Source organism: Aspergillus flavus, chromosome 4, assembly GCF_009017415.1.
Source record: "Aspergillus flavus chromosome 4, complete sequence".
Taxonomy (NCBI): domain Eukaryota; kingdom Fungi; phylum Ascomycota; class Eurotiomycetes; order Eurotiales; family Aspergillaceae; genus Aspergillus; species Aspergillus flavus.
In genome coordinates this window covers 3,513,718-3,536,343 of record NC_092405.1, presented here as the reverse complement: position 1 = coordinate 3,536,343, position 22,626 = coordinate 3,513,718, and the positions used below count along the sequence as shown (strand labels likewise).

At 48.3% G+C, this 22,626-nt stretch overlaps 5 protein-coding genes across 5 annotated transcripts; 2 read left to right on the top strand and 3 right to left on the bottom strand.

Moving 5' to 3' along the window:
- Positions 1–5,678: 5,678 nt before the first annotated feature.
- F9C07_1582245 (uncharacterized protein) lies at positions 5,679–6,630 on the bottom strand. The gene is made up of 2 exons (XM_071508227.1): positions 6,112–6,630; positions 5,679–6,053 (listed from the first exon to the last, which is right to left on the bottom strand). Exons 1-2 carry the CDS (start codon positions 6,338–6,340, stop codon positions 5,740–5,742), a joined length of 543 nt encoding a protein of 180 aa, XP_071366613.1. The 5' UTR covers positions 6,341–6,630; the 3' UTR covers positions 5,679–5,739.
- Positions 6,631–8,742: 2,112 nt separating this feature from the next.
- On the top strand, positions 8,743–9,797 carry F9C07_2233017 (uncharacterized protein; the record flags this gene model as incomplete). Its single annotated transcript, XM_071509925.1, has 3 exons — positions 8,743–8,857; positions 8,915–9,427; positions 9,490–9,797. The coding sequence occupies 3 exons, from the start codon at positions 8,743–8,745 to the stop codon at positions 9,795–9,797; spliced, it is 936 nt and encodes a 311-aa protein (XP_071366612.1).
- Positions 9,798–9,930: 133 nt separating this feature from the next.
- F9C07_2283840 (uncharacterized protein) lies at positions 9,931–14,134 on the bottom strand. The gene is made up of 5 exons (XM_041292244.2): positions 13,017–14,134; positions 12,698–12,957; positions 12,510–12,644; positions 12,365–12,455; positions 9,931–12,296 (listed from the first exon to the last, which is right to left on the bottom strand). The coding sequence occupies exons 1-5, from the start codon at positions 13,880–13,882 to the stop codon at positions 11,231–11,233; spliced, it is 2,418 nt and encodes an 805-aa protein (XP_041146612.1). The 5' UTR covers positions 13,883–14,134; the 3' UTR covers positions 9,931–11,230.
- On the bottom strand, positions 14,135–16,570 carry F9C07_2283839 (synaptic vesicle transporter). Its single transcript, XM_041286020.2, has 4 exons — positions 15,942–16,570; positions 15,289–15,892; positions 14,902–15,233; positions 14,135–14,847 (listed from the first exon to the last, which is right to left on the bottom strand). Exons 1-4 carry the CDS (start codon positions 16,357–16,359, stop codon positions 14,582–14,584), a joined length of 1,620 nt encoding a protein of 539 aa, XP_041146611.1. The 5' UTR covers positions 16,360–16,570; the 3' UTR covers positions 14,135–14,581.
- A 1,510-nt stretch (positions 16,571–18,080) lies between these two features.
- Positions 18,081–22,626, top strand: F9C07_2283838 (phosphoribosylformylglycinamidine synthase). Its single transcript, XM_041286025.2, has one exon. It carries the CDS (start codon positions 18,296–18,298, stop codon positions 22,388–22,390), a length of 4,095 nt encoding a protein of 1,364 aa, XP_041146610.2. The 5' UTR covers positions 18,081–18,295; the 3' UTR covers positions 22,391–22,626.

The window sequence follows — 22,626 nt, the reverse complement described above, 5'->3', positions numbered from 1 at the left end:
GTGTGAATGGGATCTATGAAGCATGTATTTTCATCACTTGCCGTACCTTACTGAGAGTTACTAGGTGAAGGATACTTGCAATGGTCACGAGTATATGCCATTCCCCGACCTCGATGGGTGGGAATTTATGGGATACGATATAGACGAATGACCCCAAGATAGTCCGACCGTTACACCTGGAGGCCTTGTGTAGCAAAGGGCTCTTCAGTGAAAGCTCACGATGGCATGCCATTGGATTATAATAACTTGTCCTACATATGATCAGCCCTTCACCAAAACCTCCGAAGCGAGGTTACCATCATGATGCCGCACACTGGGAAACTTTCATGACCCCAATGAGCGTTATAGCTAGGGCTGAAGAGCCTGATTTCGGTCATATGCTAACTCATTTTCTCTCTCAGCTGATAAGAAGTTGGGTTCCCTGCGGAAGATTTTGCCCGAGTGATGATAAAGAGATCATGCCTTGATTAGTTGGGTTGTACATATATATCCCTTCTTATGTCTTGGGATTAAAAGAGCCAACATCTTCCTGTTTTAGAATGATTCAATATAATCATAGTTACGGTAGGTATACGCGATCGAAAGTAAGATAAATTAACAATCACGCAATCGTGAATAAAGATAGAAGCTTGGAAACCCTGGTCTCTTATCGTTTGTAGCTGGCCTTGCAGACCTACTCCTGCCAGCAGTAGAAGTGGCACGCCCTACTAGTAGCAGTGCAACCGGGTAATAATTCTATCTAGGTACAATGACGCAATAATTGATTGTCTTCATCGGTGATGCACATACCAGTGTACGTGACCCTTCTACAGTGAAGTCATTTGGATGAGGAGATACTACTCAGCTTCCTGACTTCACCATCGGCACACACGAACTCCACTACGGTAGGAAAAAAAAAAAAAAAAAAAAAAAAAAAAAAAAAAAAAAAAAAAACTCTAGGTCGGCTAATTTGGATCATGCCTGACTCGGTATTTGTTTTAGCTAGATCGGGATAGGTCTGAATGGCAAGAGGTTCCGAGGATAGTGAGGTTCACTACTCCGATACCTGAGCTCCTAGGGAGAGCAGAACTGGGCCAGAAGCTGCACCTGTGCGGAAAGGGTATTTTAACAGTCCCTGGTAATAGACCCTTGTCATTATGATGGATCAGTGGTTAGTTTCAACGACCGCGCTAAAGTCAGGGTCAGTTCATAAAACCGGAGACTCCAGCAGACGAGTCAGTCTTCGAGTGACTGGAAGAAGGCTCCGCACGGGTTCATTGCTATTATAGTAACTAAACTACTGTTATTACGCTCCATTTTTGTAATGTTAACGTTAGCGTGGCTAAAGGGCCTTGACTTAGCACCGACTCCAAAGTGAGTTATGGAGAATTCGCGGATAGAAATGTAAGAGAGTCCGAGCGTTATCTCGTAGATCATGGTAGGGGATGGCTGTGTTTCCCTTTGTTTCAGGATTCTAAACTACCGAAGCATCTAGAATGGAAAGATGTAAATCCCTTAACCACGGCTACGATCAACAAGCGAATATACGAGGAATATCCAACCCACACTTATGAGTATAACGTGATTAGGATTCACAGTGCGGAGGGAATAGAAACCTGTGCTGGGCTTACTAGTTGAACGCGTTATCTTTTATTTACTCAATAGAAAGACAAAAGATAGGGAAATTAAGTTGAATAGGGTTAGATGCGTTTTTAAGAAGAGTAGCCGAAAGGCAGGTACTTTCTAGGGAAATAACCCAATAGAATAGTGCAGTACATTCACCGGGCAAAGAAATTCACTGTTCAGTCTACCAAACGGCTTTTTCTAATGGCGACCCATCGTGCTACGCTTAGGTGCAACTTATTTGCCGACATGAAGAGGTTTTCCCGAAAACAGAGTTAAGCTATTTGTCTCCACTTTCCCTGTTATTCGGCATACTGACTCGCAGTGGCTGTAGCTCACTCTATCCCCACCGACGCGCACATCGCAATACGTTCAACCACGTTTCATTAGTGCAACAGTGCCCCCACTGATACGAGATACCCCTGGTCTTCTGTTTCTTCGACTTGCGGCGAAAAAAAAAAAACCCACTTAGAACTTGCGACTCTGACACCGCTGCTAGGTGGAACGGTACTTACAAGCTCCTTCTAGTTGCTGTGCTCAGAGAGGGATCGTTCACTATGGAGTCGATGTCAAACCCTGCACAAAAGAGCTAAAGGCAAGTTGATTCAGGCATGCCGAGGGCGCTTAACCTTTGGGAAACCATCCCTACACTAGGACCCGTCCCGCATAAGTTGTTTATAGCCGGATCAGGGCTACCGACTGTTAGTTATGGGTCTATTCTCTTGCTGGCCATTTTCCTGTGAGGCTGATGATCGCCTTAAGGAGCTGTGCACACGCTTCCAGTCAGATGGTAATGCTGTGGGGTTACCAAAGGTTCAACGGTTTGGCTCATGTCAGTTGTTTTATTCTAATGACCAAGTATTTGACATCATCTTTTATAGGAAACGGGACTAGGTCGTACGCAAGGAAATACAGGAGCACTCCGGTAACTATTTCAATGACTAACATAGGGAGCCTTCTTCATAGAGCTCAAACGGCTGGAGAATTGGGATGATAGCTTGACTCCTCAAACGTTCATGCTCTCCATACTCCTCGGATGCATGCAGTATGTTAGTAGGTCAGTTTTCCCAGCTTGTTCTCTACAATACCCGTAGTGTAGTTCCTTTGCTCGCACGAGTAATGCAGCGCAAAAGTACCAAATAAGCTTCGAAGCTTCCCAACTGCTGCGCAATCCGTGTCCTATCCGTCGTTCTTCGCTTAGACTAGGCACATGGTTTTCACCACCTTCCAACATGTGGTATTCATTGTGAGGGTGATTGGGGCACGTGTATGCCTGATTGCCACAAATCTGAACCTTAAAACACGACGATTTCGGCCGGAGAATGAAGTGATCTATCTCATTATCAACTGGATCTGTGAAATGGAAAGTGGGGCCCGTTAAGTGTGGAGCAATCCTATACTCGGAGTAAGCACCCTGAAAACTCTCCAGGAACTGAAAAGAGAGAAAAATGAGAGGAGTTGTTGCAAGTCGTGGGTATCTTGCGAACTATCTAACGCAATACAGCATGGACAAATAAAATGTTCGCTTGTTCAAGAGTCTTTTCCAAACCGCTGTGGTTCGGAATTTCCAAGTTAGTGATGTAGTCTAGGCCTCTTAACTATAAACCCGGCTACTATAATATCCTGTAATACCAGTTATAAATGTTGAAACCGGAAGTGCTCTCCGGCTGTCATAAGTTGAAATGATTGATTAACTGCTAAAAAATAAGGCCGCTAACCATGCCGTTAAACAGAATCGGAAACGACAATGTCTCCACCTGCTTCTAGTAGCATGATTCTCTTTCTGTCATTTCCTTTTCCAGCCAATACCTGGCAGCGCATCTCTAGTAGATAGTAGCTCGCCGCTGGGCGAGGTAACTTAATTCTAGTGGAGTTTGAGCTGAGCTATGGCCCTGTTTCGACGGTGCGCAACTTCGCACGAATCCACAACATCGAGCTAAAGTGCTGACGCCTCAGACTGGCAAGTTTTGTGTGTTTGAACACCCCCCACGCTTGACAAGAAAGCAATGGAAGCTGGTACATAAACTTATATACGGACACTTCTTCAGTCCTATGTGTTGTATCTTTGTGTATCAACTCATGCGGGATGGACTCATCTTCGGGGTCAGCTACAGGTCTAATGACAGGCATCGGGAGCAATCCCTTCGCCTTTACAGGTGATATCATCCCTCCATCCTCTAAGGGAGTTAGAATAATTATAATGGATGTCTTCCTTATGCTCCTGGCCATTGTCTTCACTGTGTTACGAATTATTTCGAGACAACTGAGGGGACAGAAGCTTTTCCCAGAAGATTATTTACATATTGTGTCCCTGGTAGGTCGTACATGGTCCATCCTATCTAAGCACGGTTTTTCTGACCGTAATTGCATCAATAGATCTGCTTCCAAGGCGTCGGCTGCCTTAGTATTGCAAGTGAGTCAAGTGAAGCGCAAAGGTGTTTTATCTGATCTAATCGTAGCTTTAGTGTTTGCGAGAGGCTTTGGGCATCCCATATGGCAACTGCAGATTTACCATATAACCACGTTGATCGAGGTTAGTGTTCCTCAATCAGGTGCTCTGATCACAAGCATACATCGATTAGCTCCATAAAATCGTCCTCCTGCTCATATTATTGTTCTTCATCTGCCTCAGATATATTACGCTTTAATGATTCTTTACGCCATATCTCTCGGATTGGTAAAAATTAGCATCTGCTGGTCCCTCGCGCGCATATTTTCCACGCCGCTTCTAGTTTTCAGTGCCCGCACGTTGATGGTGATGTCTGCCTTATGGACAATAGCAACAATATTCATAGCGATGATCTTCTGCCACTCGGTCGGCCTAAATTGGTCATTAGTCACCAAGGAAGGGCACTGCTTGAATCTCTCAGTCGCCTATGGTCTCCTGTCCGCGTTCGACGTCCTCGTTGACTTATTCATCCTGGTACTCCCATTTCCCACGCTCTGGAGTCTGCAGATGCCGAAAGCAACCAGGGTGGCCTTGACCTTTGTGTTCAGCACGGGGATATTGTAAGCTATCTGGATTATCAGTTTCTCTCCCCCCGTTTCTGACAATTCTCCTCCGGCATGAATAGACCGATGGTGTTCGGAATTCTACGCCCTGTTGTGATAGCGAATCTAAACCCGACAGATATTCTCTATAGCGGATTAATGGGCCATGTATGGACCATTCTCGAGAACGGCGTTGCTATTATTGTCAGCAGCAGTCCTTTTCTCCGTCCGGTCTTCGAGCGGGTTGCGAATGCATTTGTTTCGTGTGCCAATAACACAAGAACTACAATCTCTGGAAAGAATAGCACACGACATACAGAAGATGAAAGACACTTAGTTGCAGCTCCACCCGCAGCCTTTCTTGGCCATGGAAATCATGATGCTGAAAGCCTAGAGCTATCAGACTCACATAATCGGAGGCAGACCATGTGGCCTTCAAGTTCAAGTTTGGCTGTCTAGCTTCCACTGATGGTTTCAAATTTCCTTTGTGTTTGGATATGACTTCTTACTGTTCATTAATTTCTGGTTGCTTTGCTTGCCGTGTTTGGGAGCATCCATGTCCACTGTCTTGAATACGTCAAGGTTCACGGCGCTTGTTAGACATGTCTTTCTTGTTTACTATCTTTCTCTTTCTTGTCTGTTATAAGTAAGGCCTGTGTTGTGATTTTGATCTAGCATGAGACTTTTATTTATTATGCTGACACGTTTCCACTATCTCGTCGCACTTCTCGATATCTATCCCACACAATCTCAGATCTTGCAATGTGATAACTACTATTGAAATGCGGAATGATACCTCGGCTCCCTGGTGAGCATCAACAACTTAATATGCAGAGACTCTCTAATTAAACGGTGGTAACATAGTGATACATTATCTTATTTGCGCGTCGGAAGATGTCTGCTCCACAGTTCAGTGTCCACCACCAAATCATATGACTACTCAAGACCTAAGATGATCTATCACATTTGAGAGTTTCCTATAATAAGACATTTATTATTCAACCAGCAGATGTCAATTAAGGATGTTACTATTAGTGGCAAAATATCCGATAGACGGATCTAGACGAGCGATATCATAGACATATCGCAATGCTAGGAAAACGAAGATATATCGTATTCCTAAAGGGTACTTCTGATAAAGAAGTGCTATGCCTGAGCAAAATCTAATCTAAACAGATTACTGTACATACGTACAACCGTATACTCAGTTATGTACAGATAAATAAGCCCGACCAAGTCCAGAATAGTCTTTACACACTCGAAACCCAATGCAAGACCCCAATCTACAACCCTGACAAAATGCTCAACACCAGCGAAAATCCATCGCGACCAAAGCCACCGCATCCAAATAGATCGACATACGATCATTCGCCGAGAACTTCCGATTTGCCTAATGGATACTAGTTGTGGCCGGATCCGTAGGATTAATATATTAGTATCCTCCTCGGCCAGCGCCTGTTCTTGTACGACAAGGTCAGTACCAATGAGATCATATCCGAGACGACAAAGCTTGCGCACCGCAACCGTTGAAACGGCGAGGAATACCAGACTCGTTTGAAATGGCCGGCTTATCTTGTAGTGTTCGCCGGACAACCGCCGCGGTCATCGTTCGCGGGCCGAACGTCCTCACTTTTAAGGCGCCCGTGACGCCGACGATCACTAACGGAACGGTGTCCCGTACTTGTTTTGTGAAAGAGATAATAGTGTATTGAGGATGAGTTGCGATTGTCAGGATGACTGAACCCATTTTCCGTCTAGAGTAGGTTGGGGAATTGCGAGTTAAGGTGTGCTAAACTTGCGCATTGGAGTGCTCGGTAGCGTATCTTGGTGTTTTTGAAGCTTTGGCGGAGATAGATATGACGGACCATGTGTTGGCCAAAGATGCAACGTTTGTTTCTTGGAAGCTTTCGGTGCGAAGTAGGACGTCGATATAATATTGTACATGTCATTATATCGCTGCTCAATTTCATGGTAAATAATGTTCGAATATGGCTCTGTCTCTTGTTATTCCAATTCTGAGGTTAATATAGACCACTTGCTAGCTCCAAAAAAGTCGACAGACACGAAGGGAGAGGTTAGATAAAGGGACCGAGAGAAAGTTTAGATAAGAGAATTTAGTTAGCAGGCGGTTGGAATAGGACGCTATTTGACTGCCTATCATCTATTAACCATCAAGGATCTCAAACTATGATTGAACAAAAGCCCGGTTTAGCCCTAGAAGCAGACACTACATGACCTGTACAACGTCTGGAATAACGTGTGATCGGTTTGGTGCTGGTTCAGTCACGGGATCTTGTCTGCCCAAAAAAAGCAAAACGGAGGACTTCAATGGTTCTTCAACATCATCACATCAATATTTTCGATCCACTCTGCCGGGTGACACAAGAGTCCGTCTTCAGTCCATCCAAGACCATCAGAGCCTACAGATTCTTCCCCTTTCGAATACGAACCCCTGACTCTCCACCAAATGAAATCGATGCCAGCGTCTTCCACGGTAAGACTGGCGAAACTCCGCCAATCGCCTTAATGCATTTTCAGATGGATAAATATTTTCCAGCTTTTCCAACCAAGCAATGATTGACTGGCCAGTTGCAAATCCAACGGGAACCACATTGAAATGTTGACGGCCGATCAGCATTTAGTTGGGCTTATCCTGCGCCATGCCAGTGATGATGCACTGTTAATGGAACCAAGCAAGCAATAGTGTTACAATTTCGAGGAGATAGTATTCTTGATTTAGAGACTTTCATCATTTATCTCTGTGTCCGTTTTCCAAGTTCCATCTTTCATTTTGCCTTTCCGTTTCATGCCCCGTTCTTCCATGAAAAAGCTCGCCACGCCACTCGCCTGCGATTCCTTTTAGCGAACTAAGACGAGCTTTTCAAAATAAGAAAGGTCGCCGTCAATGTCTTGCTCATGGCTGTCTAGGGAAGTTCGCATGTACCCCAAGCCAGATTGACCCACAGGGACAATCTACCATACCATCGCTGGATCCACCCAATCTGGGGGTATCACCTTGGTCTAGCATTTCAATTTTGGGTTGAGATTTGTACTGAGAGTCCGGTCATTTTCCGGGCACGTCATCTACTTGATTGCGCCTCTCCGATGACGCCGGCTTCTTTGTTTTCCTGAAAGGAACATCGGCGGAAGACCTGCAAGGGTTTGCAGTAAACCCTGTAGGTTACGCGATACTCGAGCATAAACGCCGACACGGAATAGAGACCGCAATCAAATCAAAAGTACGTATTCCATGTGTTACGGTTCACACAGCTGAAGAAAATGTCACGCTGGGGATCCATAGCACTGGTGGCTAGCAAATCAGCTGAGCCGTGCATGAAATATCCGCACCAATATCCCTACTCTGTCCTATCATCGCAGGATCCATAACGCCATTTGTCAGGACTTATTGGAACTAACTGATGCACCCAGCTGGCGCTGCTCCAAGCCTCATACGTCCCGCATGGCTGCTTACTTGGGTCTCTGCACAGCAAACCCCGCGAATCGGAATGGAACAGGGCTCAGTCCCTCGTGGCCATCGGAGGCCACAGGTCAAGTATCCAGTACCATGGGTGCGAGACATTCTATTCACTAGTGCCCGTAAAGTCAGGAACGATGTAGCATTTCGAAGAAGTCAATTCAGTGGATATTTAAACACTTTCTTCCAAAGATAAACTACCCTTTTCTCCCCCGGGCCCTTTTTATATATACCCGGAACATTGTCTCAATCTATTACAGGCGCTCGTAAAGTGAAAGGCGCGTTGAACCGACGAGCAAATCAAAGGTCGTCTCTCGGACTCTTATACTTTGATATACCATAACCAGAAAAGCTGAGAACACGTCAGACTTTTCATGAGAACACCGAGCAAGCCTAGCTGTCCCTAAGTTGGTCTGGTTCAGGTTGGTCTGATCTCATAATACTTATATATAGCTCGGTCACCGCCTGTTCCTCATTCATCCTCGTCATACTTTAATCCAGGACTGCATCTCCATTGCCATCAAAATAATCGTCAAACCAAGTGTCACATTTCTCTAGGTTAAACGGTGACTCTGCAAGAAGTCAGAGGCCGAATCACAAGAGTTGGGGTTCATACACATACACAGTTCAAGCGAGCGGAGTAAGGTGATTGTCAACAAATATTTCACATCAACATGCGAGCACAGCATGCAAAGGACGATCGTGCCAGCGCCGCGACAAACCCAAAACTGGAACAAGACCCTATCGAAAGAAGAAGGTTACAGAACAGGCTGTCCCAGAGGAATCACCGTGAGTATATCTCTTCCACTTGAATAGAGAGCATGGCTCTAACACCACCTTTCAAAGGTCGCAAAATCCGAGATCGAATTGCCAAACTACAGGAACGGGTTATCGCGAGTGAACTCAGAGCAGCGGCGAGCCTAAACGGTTGGGGTTATCACCATCCTACGGCACCGTTGGGAGGAGTCCCGACATCAGCGTATGATGTCGACAGAAAGGTTTTATCGCCTGCTGCCGAGATTATGCCTGCGATGAGTGGTCCTTATCTGCCTGGTTCGACGGGTACCTACTATCCTTACAGCACTCTGAGTCCAGCATCTACCCTACCACCGCAGCCCTCACCAACCTTTCCGCAGTACGAGGCCACTGCGAAAGAAGCCGATCCATCGAGCTCATTATCGCCGTCTGTCCTCACAAACAGTAGTGTATGTTCTCCAGACGCTGGCTCCTTAAATCTGGACATGGCAACGAATGCCTCGAATAACTACGTCCCACCGGACATGAATGGCCAACTCCAGACTGATCCGTGGAATATCTATACTCAGAACTCTCAATCGAGCTTCTATTATTTGACCACTGGTGTGTTCCCGTTCCGTCCCTACATCACATAAGTATTATGAATCAATTCTGACACTTAATAGAGGCATCACTGCCACAGATCTTGCAGATGCTAGACAATGGAAATATGAAGCCAAAGGCAGTTATTCTGCTTCAACCAAGTTCCCCTCTAGCAGGAGTTCCACCGCCGCCTACATCTCAACCTCCCTCGCCAGTGGAGCAAGTACCAGCCACCAGCTCGTTCACCATGCAAGGCCTGACATGTCATTGTCAGAATCGAAACTTCCTATCTGAGTCTCCCGTCAACTGGATACATCCGACTGCCTCCACAAGTATTTGTCCTTTACATTCTTCGTCAATACTGGATAGCTATCAACAGAAGCTGCAATGAAGCACAATTCTGTCCTTTGTCAGAAACCGGGGATGTTCAAATAATCGGCATAGATAAGGTGTTAATGGTACATGGGTGTTATTCAAATTCTAGTTATCTTTCCTAATCCAAATTTATTTCTACATACAAAGTATCCTCCCTCAATACAAGTAGAAAGTAGAATTGCTCATCCTCTCAGCCCAACAGCCCGTCCCAAGAAAACACGCTATCTTCAATATTAAGCCCAGCCACCAAACCTACAATCTCCAACCGGGGAAGCCTCCCGCCCACCTGTCTCAACGAATAGGAACACCTTCGCATTACCCCATTTAAGCACTTGAGAGAAACGCCAAGATGGATCTTCTCCACCTCATGCAGCCCATACCACAACTGACTGTCGATATCACATCTCTCAAGTCCCGCATGTATATAATGCCTGCTTTGGTTTGCCATCGAGTCTTTTTTTTTCTTTTCTGGATGTGGTCAGCTGTGGGATTCTGGTGATTTCAAGTCAATATAATCTAGATCGGGGTCTTACTGTGAGTAAATGATCGCTTCGTTCTATATGTCTGTGTATGTGGGGAAAAAGGGATAAAATAAAACTCATAAAGATTATTAATATTTTAAACTAAAGAAAAATACTAAAGACGATTTAAATTCCTTTATACCCTGCTTCTTCTATTCCTCCTGCTTCTTTTCTTTCCTAACAGTTACCTAGTAATTCGGTACTAATACTTCGTCCAACTATAGGTCCGTGATAGAGCGATGTGACAAATCGCCCATCTATGTGATCCGATCCTTTGCAACTGATAGGGTATACCTCCAGCTCAAGAGTCTACAAGATTTATCAGTCCCCGCACAACCACCACTCCATTAAGCCCCTTACAGACTCCTCAATGTAATGCTCCGTAACAATCCTCTCTTTTACGATACCAGCCTTGTTGAGAAGAATGTTATGTTGGAAGTATGATACTGGGTGTGTTTTTCCAATTCTGGTCTTTGCCGTTTTTGGAATCGTTGGGGTTTGAGGTGGAGATTGAGAAGGGCTGTTTTCTTTCACCGTGTAGTGCGGAATCTGTTTCTTTTCGTTAATGGAAGTAGGTTCTATTACCTGCTTGGGGAAGGGAAGTCTTGTTTACTATAGCTGGGTAATGGGTATTGATTTGGACCCACATGTTCAATTGGAGGAGATTTGATATATATGCGGACGCTGTCTGCAGGATAGAATCAGATTATTTCTTATTTCTATCAATTATGCTTCATGAAAATATCCTAGAAGTAGGTCATGTAAATAAAGACTTAAATGTTACAGGAAAGACAGCACCAATCAAGAGAGACACCAGGACACCCAAGTTTTACAACCGAACGCATATATACTCCCCTGGTAAAGCAAGTCCATGCAATCATAACGAACACTTCCTAACGCCCAGTACTAAATCCCACACGGCATATGATTAGCTCCACAGAGGTGGATGAATATACTCCGCAGCTCGGTCAAGAATATTGGGCATGGTCCACTCCCCGCTGGTGGAACTCTCGGGCGTCGGAGGCGGAAGAGATCCGACACTGGGCGTCATGGCGGCAGAAACAGGCGGTACCAGGTTTTGCATGGATGCCGTAGCTGGGTTCAGATATGTGCCATGGCCAGTTGGCAATTGGCCATGGGAGCTGAAGGCGGCTTCAAGCTTGTCCAGCGCGCGGAGTGTCTTAGTTAAGGGCTTAGCCCACTGAGTCTGCGTATCCATTCCGACGGCAGCCGACGCAGGGGAGGCAGTGCTTAGGGCAGCGGGGCTAGTAGCTGTTGTGTTGGTGGTGGTGGGAATGGCCGCATTGAAGCTTCCGTTGCGATCTGTCTGGGGAAGGCCAGACGCATCTCCCTGACCAAATAAACCTTCCTCGTTGGCCCGTTCTGCAATGATCATCTTCATCTCACGTAAAAGAGTCCAGAAACGGGGGTTCGTCTTCGATTCTTCTGTGACTGCGAGTAAGAAAACCGAGCTGATCGCTCGCTGCAAGGCAATCCAAGACCGGGACGCATGGGAGCTAACGGTGTGCATTTCAACATAGGCCTCGACCGTGGTCATCAAGTTGCTAACGCAGTCGGAACGCATGCTGGTGGTGAGCGGGTCGCTGGGGTCGGCCGTCATTTTGAGAGCCGGCCGGAGGAGCTCAGAGGCGAAGTAAGAGGAGTGTAGCTTCAGCACGACTCTTTCAAGGTGTTCGGATGTAGAGAAGCAGTACTTCCGGTCACGCAAGTAAGGCTTCGCCTCAATCATGATGTGTTGAATCCTTTCTTTGTATGCATGGATGGTCTTCTGGCTCAGCTGTGCGTGAGGATTGAGCATTCGGCTGCGCACTACCTCCAATGCCAGTTGTATAACCCGGCAGAGTGTTTCAAAGTACGAACATTCGCCAGGCGTTGAGTCCTCTTTGTAGGCTATCTCTGGTTGGCAGACGGCCGTGGTTGATGGTCGATCGTAAGAAAGCGAGAAATGGCTGTCCTGCCAAGCCATGGACCACCTATGCAGTGTTAGAATCATCATAAATCGCAAATCATAGATCATAACGGCAGGCGCAGGCCTACTCACCAAACATGTCGCCTACGGTATCTCTCCGCTGCGGAAAAGCGGCTTGATTCAACATGCAACCCAAGCGCAAGCCCCATTCGAAGGGTCATGCCTGGCATTGATTAGCTAGACTGGCGCAGGATTGGGCATGATAATATTTACGTACCAAGAAGAACGTAGGAAATGCCGGGGTTCATATTATAGGACAAAACATTGCCAATCACAAGGAGGGTCTGAATCGCGTCTATTGTCGGCTGTGACAAGAAGTTGGTCATTCGAAGACACTGGTACGAGCAACATACTGGGTCCAGTAAGTAAAGCTGTTCGCAGATGGAAGTGGAACACGACACTCACCATAAACTTGAGACGTTAACTCTCTCTCCTTCCCGGGCAAATCGGAGGACTGGCAGCCGGAGGCCAACACAGCAAACAACAAGCCGAGAAATGCTATGGAAACACCGAATGGTTTTTGAGCTTGATCGTTATCTGAGCGGTATATCCCACCGGTGGCCGTCCTAGTCCGCAACAGAAGATCAAGGTGCATCTCAAAATTGGGTATGTCCTCGAGAACAGGATAGATAGCACCTGCTATGTCCCGGTAGTAGTAAAAAAACCTAGCCATAGTTCAGCATAAGAGCCAACCAAAAAGACGGAACAGATTCTAGAAACATACTCCTTGCACTGCTGATCACTTGGGAGTGCGCTGCAAACAGCGCTGACATCAAATGTGGACATATCAGACGACCACAGGTCGACAAATGGATACGTCGCAGATTCATTATCAAGCCCCAGTTTCGGCAATATGCCACCTTCCAGCAGGGCTTGCAGCTGATCTGACCCGGACTTGTTGTTCAATATGTAAGCAAGTACCGATCGAGATCCCAGGTGGACAGTGCCCTCGCCCAACGTGTTCGCCGCATGGATACCCTCTCGCTCCGGAGAAGCGGCTTTGGACCGGATACTGGCATCACCGCTCTGCACGCTACCCGTCTCTAATGAGGAGGCTTGTCCTTCTTCTGCCTTCTCAAGCCCGACACGGAGATTGTTAATGGTTTGCTCCATCTCCTTCAGCCTAGTGCGCACATTATCCCACTCCTCCCGCGGAATTGAGACTCGTCCGGCAGACGTCAACGGGTTCGATCTCGCCACGCCAGGTTCCTGTTTTAACCGGATAGGTGTCTCAGCAGATCCAGGGAGCCCGACGCTTTCCGATCCACCCGGCGTCGCTGCGGGACTGTCGCGATATTGGGAAGGGCCCGCGGCGCCCATGATGCGTTTTTTCGAGGGCCGTTCGTACGAGCAGAGGTCGGCATGGTCGCGCTTGACACATCCATCACACGGGAGATTGCGATCGCATTTAACTTTTCGCGCATGGCAGGGATAGCACGCCTTCGGCTCACGCGCTTTCCGTTTCGTTCGGATAATCGCATCGACTTGGGATTGCGGGAGGTCGGAGACGGGTCTCGAGGGCGCAGCCGTCATGTCGGGGCCGTTCACCGACGGCGAGAACGACATGGACGGCTGATATGGGGACGTCATTGAGGTCTTGAAGGTTAAACTGAAATTACTTGGATTGCTATAGTGCAGTGCTGCGATTCAACTTTTTCGGTGTTTCAATTCATGCAAAGAACGGATCACATAGGAGGCGGATAGACTGGATACAGGGCGGTTCAAATTGAGGTGGTCACTTTCGAAATTAAATCGACGGGAGATCCATAGTTCTAAATAATTAAATAAATTAATTTCGGTAACTTCAACACTTGGCAAGCTTATCGAGAATTCGTAAGAGGAGGTCGAGGAGACAAATGCTACGGTCGGTCGCACTAACTTGGCCCAACTATCGGCGGCGAATGACTAAGGCCGCAAGGGAAATCACCACGTGACGAGGAGCGGGGAACTCCAGCAGCCGACAAAACCCTAACCAAACGATTGGGCAATGACGTTTAGCTTTTTAGTTGTACCTAGGTTAAACAATTCAGTTTCTTCCGAGTCTTGTACTAGATCAGTTTTCTCAATAAAAACTTTATTAAACATCTCCAGATGTGTATCGTCTATATTAGTCATGGTATATATAATCCAAGCATTCAATACATGTCACTCGTAAACCCCAACCATCGACCCAGGTGCCAATTCTTTCGAAATACCGAAATCTAGGACACAGGAAATCTATGTCTAGTTCAATGTAGCAAGACCTTTTGTGGCATGGAAATTAAGTGCCGGGTTCACAGAGGAAAGCTTTTAGCTCTTCTCGACCTTCCCGGTATTCTCTTCATCTTCGTTGTAGGCATATCGCGAGAAGCGGCGAATAGACTCGCCCTTGAAATAGAAAACATAAGGAATGGCGCAGCAGGCCAACGCAATGAAAGCCAGTAATGTACTAGCCCATTGGTCACCCAATCGGTCATACATCTGCTCAGTAAAGAGCACTGTGGACGCTCCCCATATAGACCGGAGAAAGGTCTTTGCGGCAAGGGCAGATGCTGCTTGATGCTGGTACGTATCGACTACAATACCGTTAGTAATTAGCCTTTAGGAGGTAGAGGGCAGGGAAAGCTCACCAAGGTAGTTGTTCGCCGAGTTGTACAGGAAAATAAAGCCGAAACCTACCGGCCAGCCACCGACGGCAGGTCCGAACCAGTGGATCTGCGGGTACGATGTCCATGCGAAGATAAAAAGTCCAATAGGAATAAACCAGCACGAGAACATCATAGGGATCAGGCGTGCCTCTGCTGGGGGCTTTCCGCCATACTTTGCGTACAGCGATAGATAGTGCTTGTTGATAAATGGAGAGCAAGCCGCGCTCATGATGACACCGATGGCCAGGGGAATGAACATAAGACCAGTCGATCCGGCACTCCAGCCTTTTCCACCTTGATACACGATTGGGTACCTAAAGAATCATGTTAGAGTGTGGTACAAGCGGTTTGATATGAACGTGAACTTACGCAACGAAGAACATGTACAGCAGGCCATACAGCACGGACATGTAGATCGAGATGAACAAGACGATGGGTTCCAGAAACAAGAGCTGGAACGGGCGGAAGAAGAATATGCGCAGTTTCTCACCCAGCGGCCGAGAATCTAGTTCCGTTTCGGTCACGTACTTGGAGTCGTTCTGCGTCTTCCTGAGTTTCTTGGCTCTCCGTTTCAGGATCGTTGGAGCATAGGTTTCGGGCACAGTGAAGGTGATCAGCACCCAGGCGACGAATGCAAGGATCAACATCAGCCAGTAGAGCCATCTCCACCCGGCCGCATCAGCCAGGTAGCCACCCGCGAGCGGACCAATGGCCGGACCAAGGAAGGGGCTTGCAGAGAAGGCCGCCATAGGGACACCACGCTCTTCATTTTTCCACAGATCCGCTAAAGTACCACCAACCAGAGTCATCGGGGCGCTAAAAGCAATGCCGTCAATTGCTCTGCACACGATGAGAGTCCCGATATTCTTCGACACCGCACAAGGAATGATGAAGATAACCGCTATGAGGAGTGTGAGGGCATAGACCGGTCTACGGCCAAACATCTCTGACATGGGTGCGAACGCCATTGGACCTGACCAGTCAGTACCTGAACAAGCGAGCGATGACCACAACACACGTACCAACACCAAAACCAATGACAAAGACCGTGACGACAACCAGACTGACTTCTCGAGAGACACCAAACTCTTCAGCTGGTCCTTCTATATCGGCCGTAATAACACTACTTGCGAATGCGACGACGAAGCAAGTAAAAGCAACCACCATAGTACAATACCATTTGAACGCCTTGGACCAATTCTTCGGATTTTCCGGGTCGTCGATAGTAAATGTTACTAGCTTCCAATCCTCCATTTTCCCTGAAGCAGCAGACCGAACGGGCTTGATGATTTGACCCGCAGCGGTTTCTGTTGTGTATTCTTCTAGATTGGCATCGCGGGTGACTTGGCGTACAGGTAAATCCAAGTAATCGGTGTCTTGCCCGGACCCTGAGAGGGTCCGAGCTGCATCGCTTGAGCGTCGTAAGTGATTGTCTTGCATGTTTGTTCTGGACAGAACACTAGGTTAAGCAATTGACTGATTCGATGGAAAGGCTATCATCAAGCCTTGGAATGGGGCATACGTGCCTCTTATATAGAAACGCATGGCGCAAGATTAAGGCGCAACCCGTGGATACGCAAACGCAATTCCTGGAAGCTAAATTAAGGGGCGCGAATTTTCCAAAAGATACCAGGTAGGAAAGATGCCCAAGATGGCAGCGCACAAGCTCAGCCTTGCATCCAGTTTCCTATCAAATTGCCCGATTTGGAAGGTGGGTCGCTAACCGCATGGGGAGATATGCTACGATGATACTGCTTATCACAACGTCTGATCGCGACTTGATAACCACCTTCCCGTTTTCTCTCTCTGCCAAGAATATCTCGTTCGGTGTTCTATTTTTCTTCTCTTTTCCACTCTAATTCTACCAACACATACATACTTACATACATACTTGCATTGGCTATAGTTGTATGAATCCATTGCCGAACAGAGTTTTGCCCCACATTCTACACCCAATGTATCATCTATTGGTTTACATCTATCCTACCTAGTACTTTCACGGCGTTGTCACTTATTATCCGAGTCAGCTCTTACGCGGCCATGCCATTAGTTATAAGTGTGAAGTCTGTGTATACACTAGGCTTAACGAGGTAGTCCATATGATATCACTGAGTCTAAACTGTACTCTTTCCAATTACCTGCCGCTTATGTAGATCTATATGTATATATATGTATATATATCAGTGTACGAGTTACTTTAACAGCCTTATCAGTGTTGTAGGATCTACCACGGTGCATGAGGATCATACTCGATAGTGTAAAATACAGACTCCCTATTATGACGTAAGAAAGACAAACGTACTGTCAGTGCCTGGGCTAGTGCTAACCGAAGATTTCTGTCCGGATGCGATATCCGTGTGGATAGCACCGGTTGCTTTTATCGTGTACATACTATAGTGTTGAATATAAAAGTTTGAATGTCTAGATCCGCTGCCAAGACCCTTGGCACCACGCCATTTTCATTATGTCATCGGAATCCCGGGTCACGGAGGGTATTACCGCATAAGGAAAGGTCCCTCCCGATCAGGGTGTGTCATGAATTTCAGTTTCAATTTTTTCTTTACTCTCTCTCTTTGACTTCTCTTGCTCCAGGTTTTGCTTGTTGCCCGTGAGCTTTAATTGGAGTATCCACTTGACAATCCATGGGGACAGTGTCAGACGGAGATTGTCTCACTTGAATTCGATCCCAAGCAATGTGGACGTAGAGTACCCCATCCACTTTGCTCACGCTATGGGTTCTTCTCTTGACTGGTGCTTTAAAGTCAACCTCTGTGCTTTGCTTTAGTCTAGAAAAACGTTCTTCCAAGGTCGAGAACTTGGACACGGCCACCATGGACCCATACTCCAGACTTTTAAAGCAATGTCATCCCCATCAACAAGGTGGACACGCGCTCAGTGAAACACTGGGTCTGCCCCGTAGTATGAACCTATCTTCGTACAACAGAAATGTATCTGACTATCCCAAACCCCCCATCATGACCCTTTGTGTGTACGAAGAGCAATGCATAATGACCACAACCAGAGGCAGAACATTCCTCCAGGGGGAGGATTTCTCCGGGGCAATGGCCCCACGTGACTGATAAGGGGAGGTGATAAGCCGAAATCGGCCTAGCGCGGGGCCTTTTTCCCACGCCTCCCAAAAAGAAAGAATTAATTTTTAGACAGCAAGACGGACGAGCAGCTCAAAGCCCGTCGCTGTGCTCCTCATCGCCAGTCGAACTACTAGTTCGAGGTGTGTACCTGTACACATCTCTTCCAACGACTTGGACCTCTCCTCCTGAGTGTCCTATCTTATTCTTCTTCTCCTTCCTCCCCCGCCTCTCTCGTTCGCCTCCGTCTCCGTTGAGTCATTTCGGGTCCCTCCTCCAGGTTCAGAATGACCTCCGCTTCCTCCGCTTCCACCTTTCTGGCCCTCCCCGGGTCTGTTGCCTTCTCTCGCTCCCGGGGACATGCAATTGCGGCCAGCATTGGAGCTCAAGATGTTCGAGCCCAATGGATTCACTACGTTCATGCTTCTCAACCCTTGGATGAACCGCAGCAGAACGTTCTGAAGCAGCTCCTGCAATATGGTGATATCACCGACATCCCTCCCTCCTTCAGTGCCGAGGACGGCCAGTTCGATGTCTTCTACGTCTTCCCTCGGACGGGAACCATTTCCCCATGGAGTTCACAGGCCACCGGTATCGCTCACGTCTGTGGCTTGCGCAAGTATGTCGACCGTATTGAGCGCGGATTGAAGATCTCGTGTCTCCGCGCTAGCTCCGCAGAATATAAGTCGGGTTTCCAGGATGTCTTGCACGATCGCATGACACAGGTTCTGGGCCAGGAAGAACCTGACCTACACCTGATGTTTTCCGAGCACAGTCCTCTTCCCCTTGAGACCATCCCCCTCCACGGGAGCGACAAATCTCCGAAGGAGGTGTTGCAGGAAGCAAACAAACATTTAGGGTTGGCTCTGGAAGAATCTGAAATTGAGTACATTGCGGAAGCCTATGGTCCCAATGGCCCTATTGCCCGTGACCCTACCGATGTCGAGCTCTTCATGTTCGCACAGGTCAACTCGGAACACTGCCGTCATAAGCAATTCAATGCTTCCTGGGTCATCGATGGAAAACAAATGCCCAACAGCTTGTTCGCGATGATCCGGAATACACACAAGAAAAACCCAGAGTACACAGTCAGTGCCTACAGCGACAATGCTGCTGTTCTTGAGGGCGATGTCGCCGCTCACTGGGCTCCCGACGCTACCACTGGGGAGTGGAATCATACGAAAGAGATTGTTCACTTCTTGGCTAAGGTCGAAACCCACAACCATCCTACGGCGGTATCCCCATACCCTGGTGCCGCAACCGGCTCCGGCGGTGAGATCCGTGACGAAGGTGCTGTCGGACGAGGCTCAAAGCCCAAGGCAGGTCTTGCCGGATACTGTGTCTCCGACCTGCAGATTCCTGGCTTGAAACAGCCATGGGAACTGGATGTGGGCAAACCGAACCACATCGCTAGCAGCTTGGATATCATGTTGGAGGCTCCCATTGGTAGCGCGGCTTTCAACAACGAATTCGGACGGCCCTGTATTTCTGGCTATTTCCGTACTTTGCTGACAGAAATTGATATTGGCAATGGCCAGAAGGAAGTTCGAGGTTACCATAAGCCCATCATGCTTGCCGGTGGTGTCGGAACTGTCCGGCCCCAGCATGCCATCAAGAAGCCAGAAGTTGTAAAGCCTGGTGCTTTCCTCGTCGTCCTTGGTGGGCCTGCCATGCTGATCGGTCTGGGTGGTGGTGCCGCCTCCAGTATTACCTCGGGTGAAGGTTCTGCTGAGCTGGACTTTGCTAGTGTGCAGAGAGGCAACGCTGAAGTCCAGCGGAGAGCACAGGAAGTGATTAACGCTTGTACCGCTATGGGTGATAACAACCCTATCAAGTTCATCCATGACGTTGGTGCTGGAGGTCTCTCCAACGCCCTTCCCGAACTGATCCATGATTCCGGCCTGGGTGCCACTTTTGAACTTCGTGAGATTGACAGTGCCGACAAGAGCATGAGCCCCATGCAGATCTGGTGCTGTGAAGCTCAGGAGAGATACGTCATGGCTGTTGGGGAGGACTCCATGAACAAGTTCACGGCTATTGCCAACCGTGAGCGTTGTGGCTTCTCCGTTGTTGGTCGTGGAGGTGGAACGTCCGAGGAGGAGAAGAGGCTCGTTCTCATGGACAGGGACTCGACCGAGTACCCCAAGCCTATTGACTTGCCCCTGTCCGTCCTATTCGGAAAGCCTCCTAAGATGACTCGCGTCGTTGAATCTCGTAAATTGAAACTTCCCGCCGTCGATGCAACCCTTACGAAGTACCTGCCTGCTCTTGCACCCAACCATCTTGAGCTCATCGGGGAGGCTGCCAACAGAGTACTCTCTCTTCCTGCTGTTGCCTCCAAATCTTTCCTCATCACGATTGGTGACAGAACAGTTGGTGGTCTCACTGCACGCGACCAGATGGTTGGTAGGTGGCAGACTCCTGTGTCTGATGTCGCTGTCACTGCCACAGCATTGCTTCAAGGAGTTAAGACTGGTGAGGCCATGGCCATGGGTGAGAGACCAAGCCTTGCCTTGATCTCTCCTGCTGCTTCGGCACGTATGGCTGTTGCGGAGTCACTCATGAACATTGCCGCTGCCGATCTGGTTGACCGTCTCAGCCACGTGAAGCTCTCTGCCAACTGGATGTCCGCTAGCAGCCACCCAGGTGAAGGTGCCGCCATCTACGAGGCTGCGGAAGCCATTGGAATGGATCTTTGCCCCAAGCTTGGTATCAGCATTCCTGTCGGAAAGGATTCCATGTCCATGAAGATGAAGTGGACTGATGAAGCCTCTAAGCAGGCGAAGGAGGTTACTGCGCCTATGTCTCTTGTCATCTCGGCTTTTGCACCGGTTGGCAACTACCGCAAGACCTGGACTCCGGCTCTTCGTCGTCTGGAGGACGTCGGTGAGACCGTCCTTATGTTCGTCGATCTCTCCTTCGGCCGCAAGACTTTGGGAGGCTCTGCCCTTGCTCAGGTCTTCAACCAGGTGGGTGACGACTGTCCTGATGTCCGTGATGTTGAAATCTTCAAGGACTTCTTCGATGCTACTCAACAATTGCAGGACGCGGGCATTGTCCTGGCCTACCATGATAGATCTGATGGTGGTCTGTTCACCACCCTTGCAGAGATGATGTTTGCCGGTCGTTGCGGTGTCGAGGTCATGCTCGATAACATCTGCCCCAGCTCCGGCACGAAGGATGTCGTGGAGACTCTGTTCACTGAAGAGCTGGGAGCTGTGTTCCAGGTCCGCAAAGAACACGAGATCCAGTTCCGCTCCTGCTTTGCCACATGTGGTCCCCCTGCTGGCCTGATCCACAAGATTGGACGAGTTTCCGAGAGAACCAAGCAGAACCTTGCCATTTACCACGGACACACTTTGGTGTATCGCAACAACCGTGCCAACCTTCAGCAGACCTGGTCCAGCACTTCGTACCATATGCAGAAGATGCGTGACAACGCTGCTTGTGCTGATCAGGAATATGCCAACATTCTTGATGATGCCGACCCTGGTCTGTCATGGAACCCAACTTTCGACCCCAAGGATAAGGCTCTCCCTATGCTCACCAGCCTGACCTCGATGTCTCCTTTCAGCAACAAGCCTCGCGTAGCTATTTTGCGTGAGCAGGGTGTGAACAGCCAGGCTGAGATGGCTTTCGCTTTCAACATGGCTGGCTTCTCCGCCGTCGATGTCCACATGACCGACATCATCTCTGGACGTGTGTCTCTCGCCAGCTTTGTTGGCATGGCTGCCTGCGGTGGTTTCTCTTACGGTGACGTGCTTGGTGCCGGTCAAGGTTGGGCCAAGTCTGTCCTGCTGCACGAGAACACTCGTTCCGAATTCCAGAGCTTCTTCGAGCGCCCTGACACCTTCGCTTTGGGTGTCTGCAACGGTTGTCAATTCCTGTCTCGTCTGAAGGAGTTGATCCCCGGCGCCCAAAACTGGCCCAGCTTCGAGCGCAACGCCAGCGAGCAGTATGAAGGCCGTGTCTGTATGGTTCGTGTGTCGGACCCTGATCCCTCCAGACCCAGCGTCTTCTTCCACGGCATGGACGGCACCTCGCTGCCTATCGCCGTCGCCCACGGCGAGGGTCGTGCCTCCTTCTCCCCCTCTTCCAATGTCACCGCCCAATCCTTCGTTCAGGAAGGTCTCGCTCCCGTCCAGTACGTTGACAACGCCGGTCTCAAGCCAACCATGAAATACCCATTCAACCCGAACGGCAGTCCCGAGGGTATCGCCGGTATCCGCAACGCCAACGGCCGTGTCCTGGCCATCATGCCTCACCCCGAGCGTACCGTCATGGGCGGTATCGCCAGCTGGCTGCCCGCCAAGGCCCAGGAATGGGGTGACATCGGTCCCTGGGGCCGTGTCTTCTACAGTGCCAGAAGATGGGTCGGTTAAAAGTTTGAAGTTTTCTTCACTTTAGTAGCTGAAACTGGATTGTATATGCTTGGTCATATCGTCTGTATATGTGGGATAAGTTATCCCTAAAAGAAAATCTATTCCCGTCGAAATTGGTTGTCATTGCGACGTCTTTCTATATTTTCCCTGGTTTGGGATGTTCCAGGATGAATTTTTGATACGATGCCATGCTTAGGTAAATTATAAATGAATTAAAGATTTTTTATTGTTCTCAC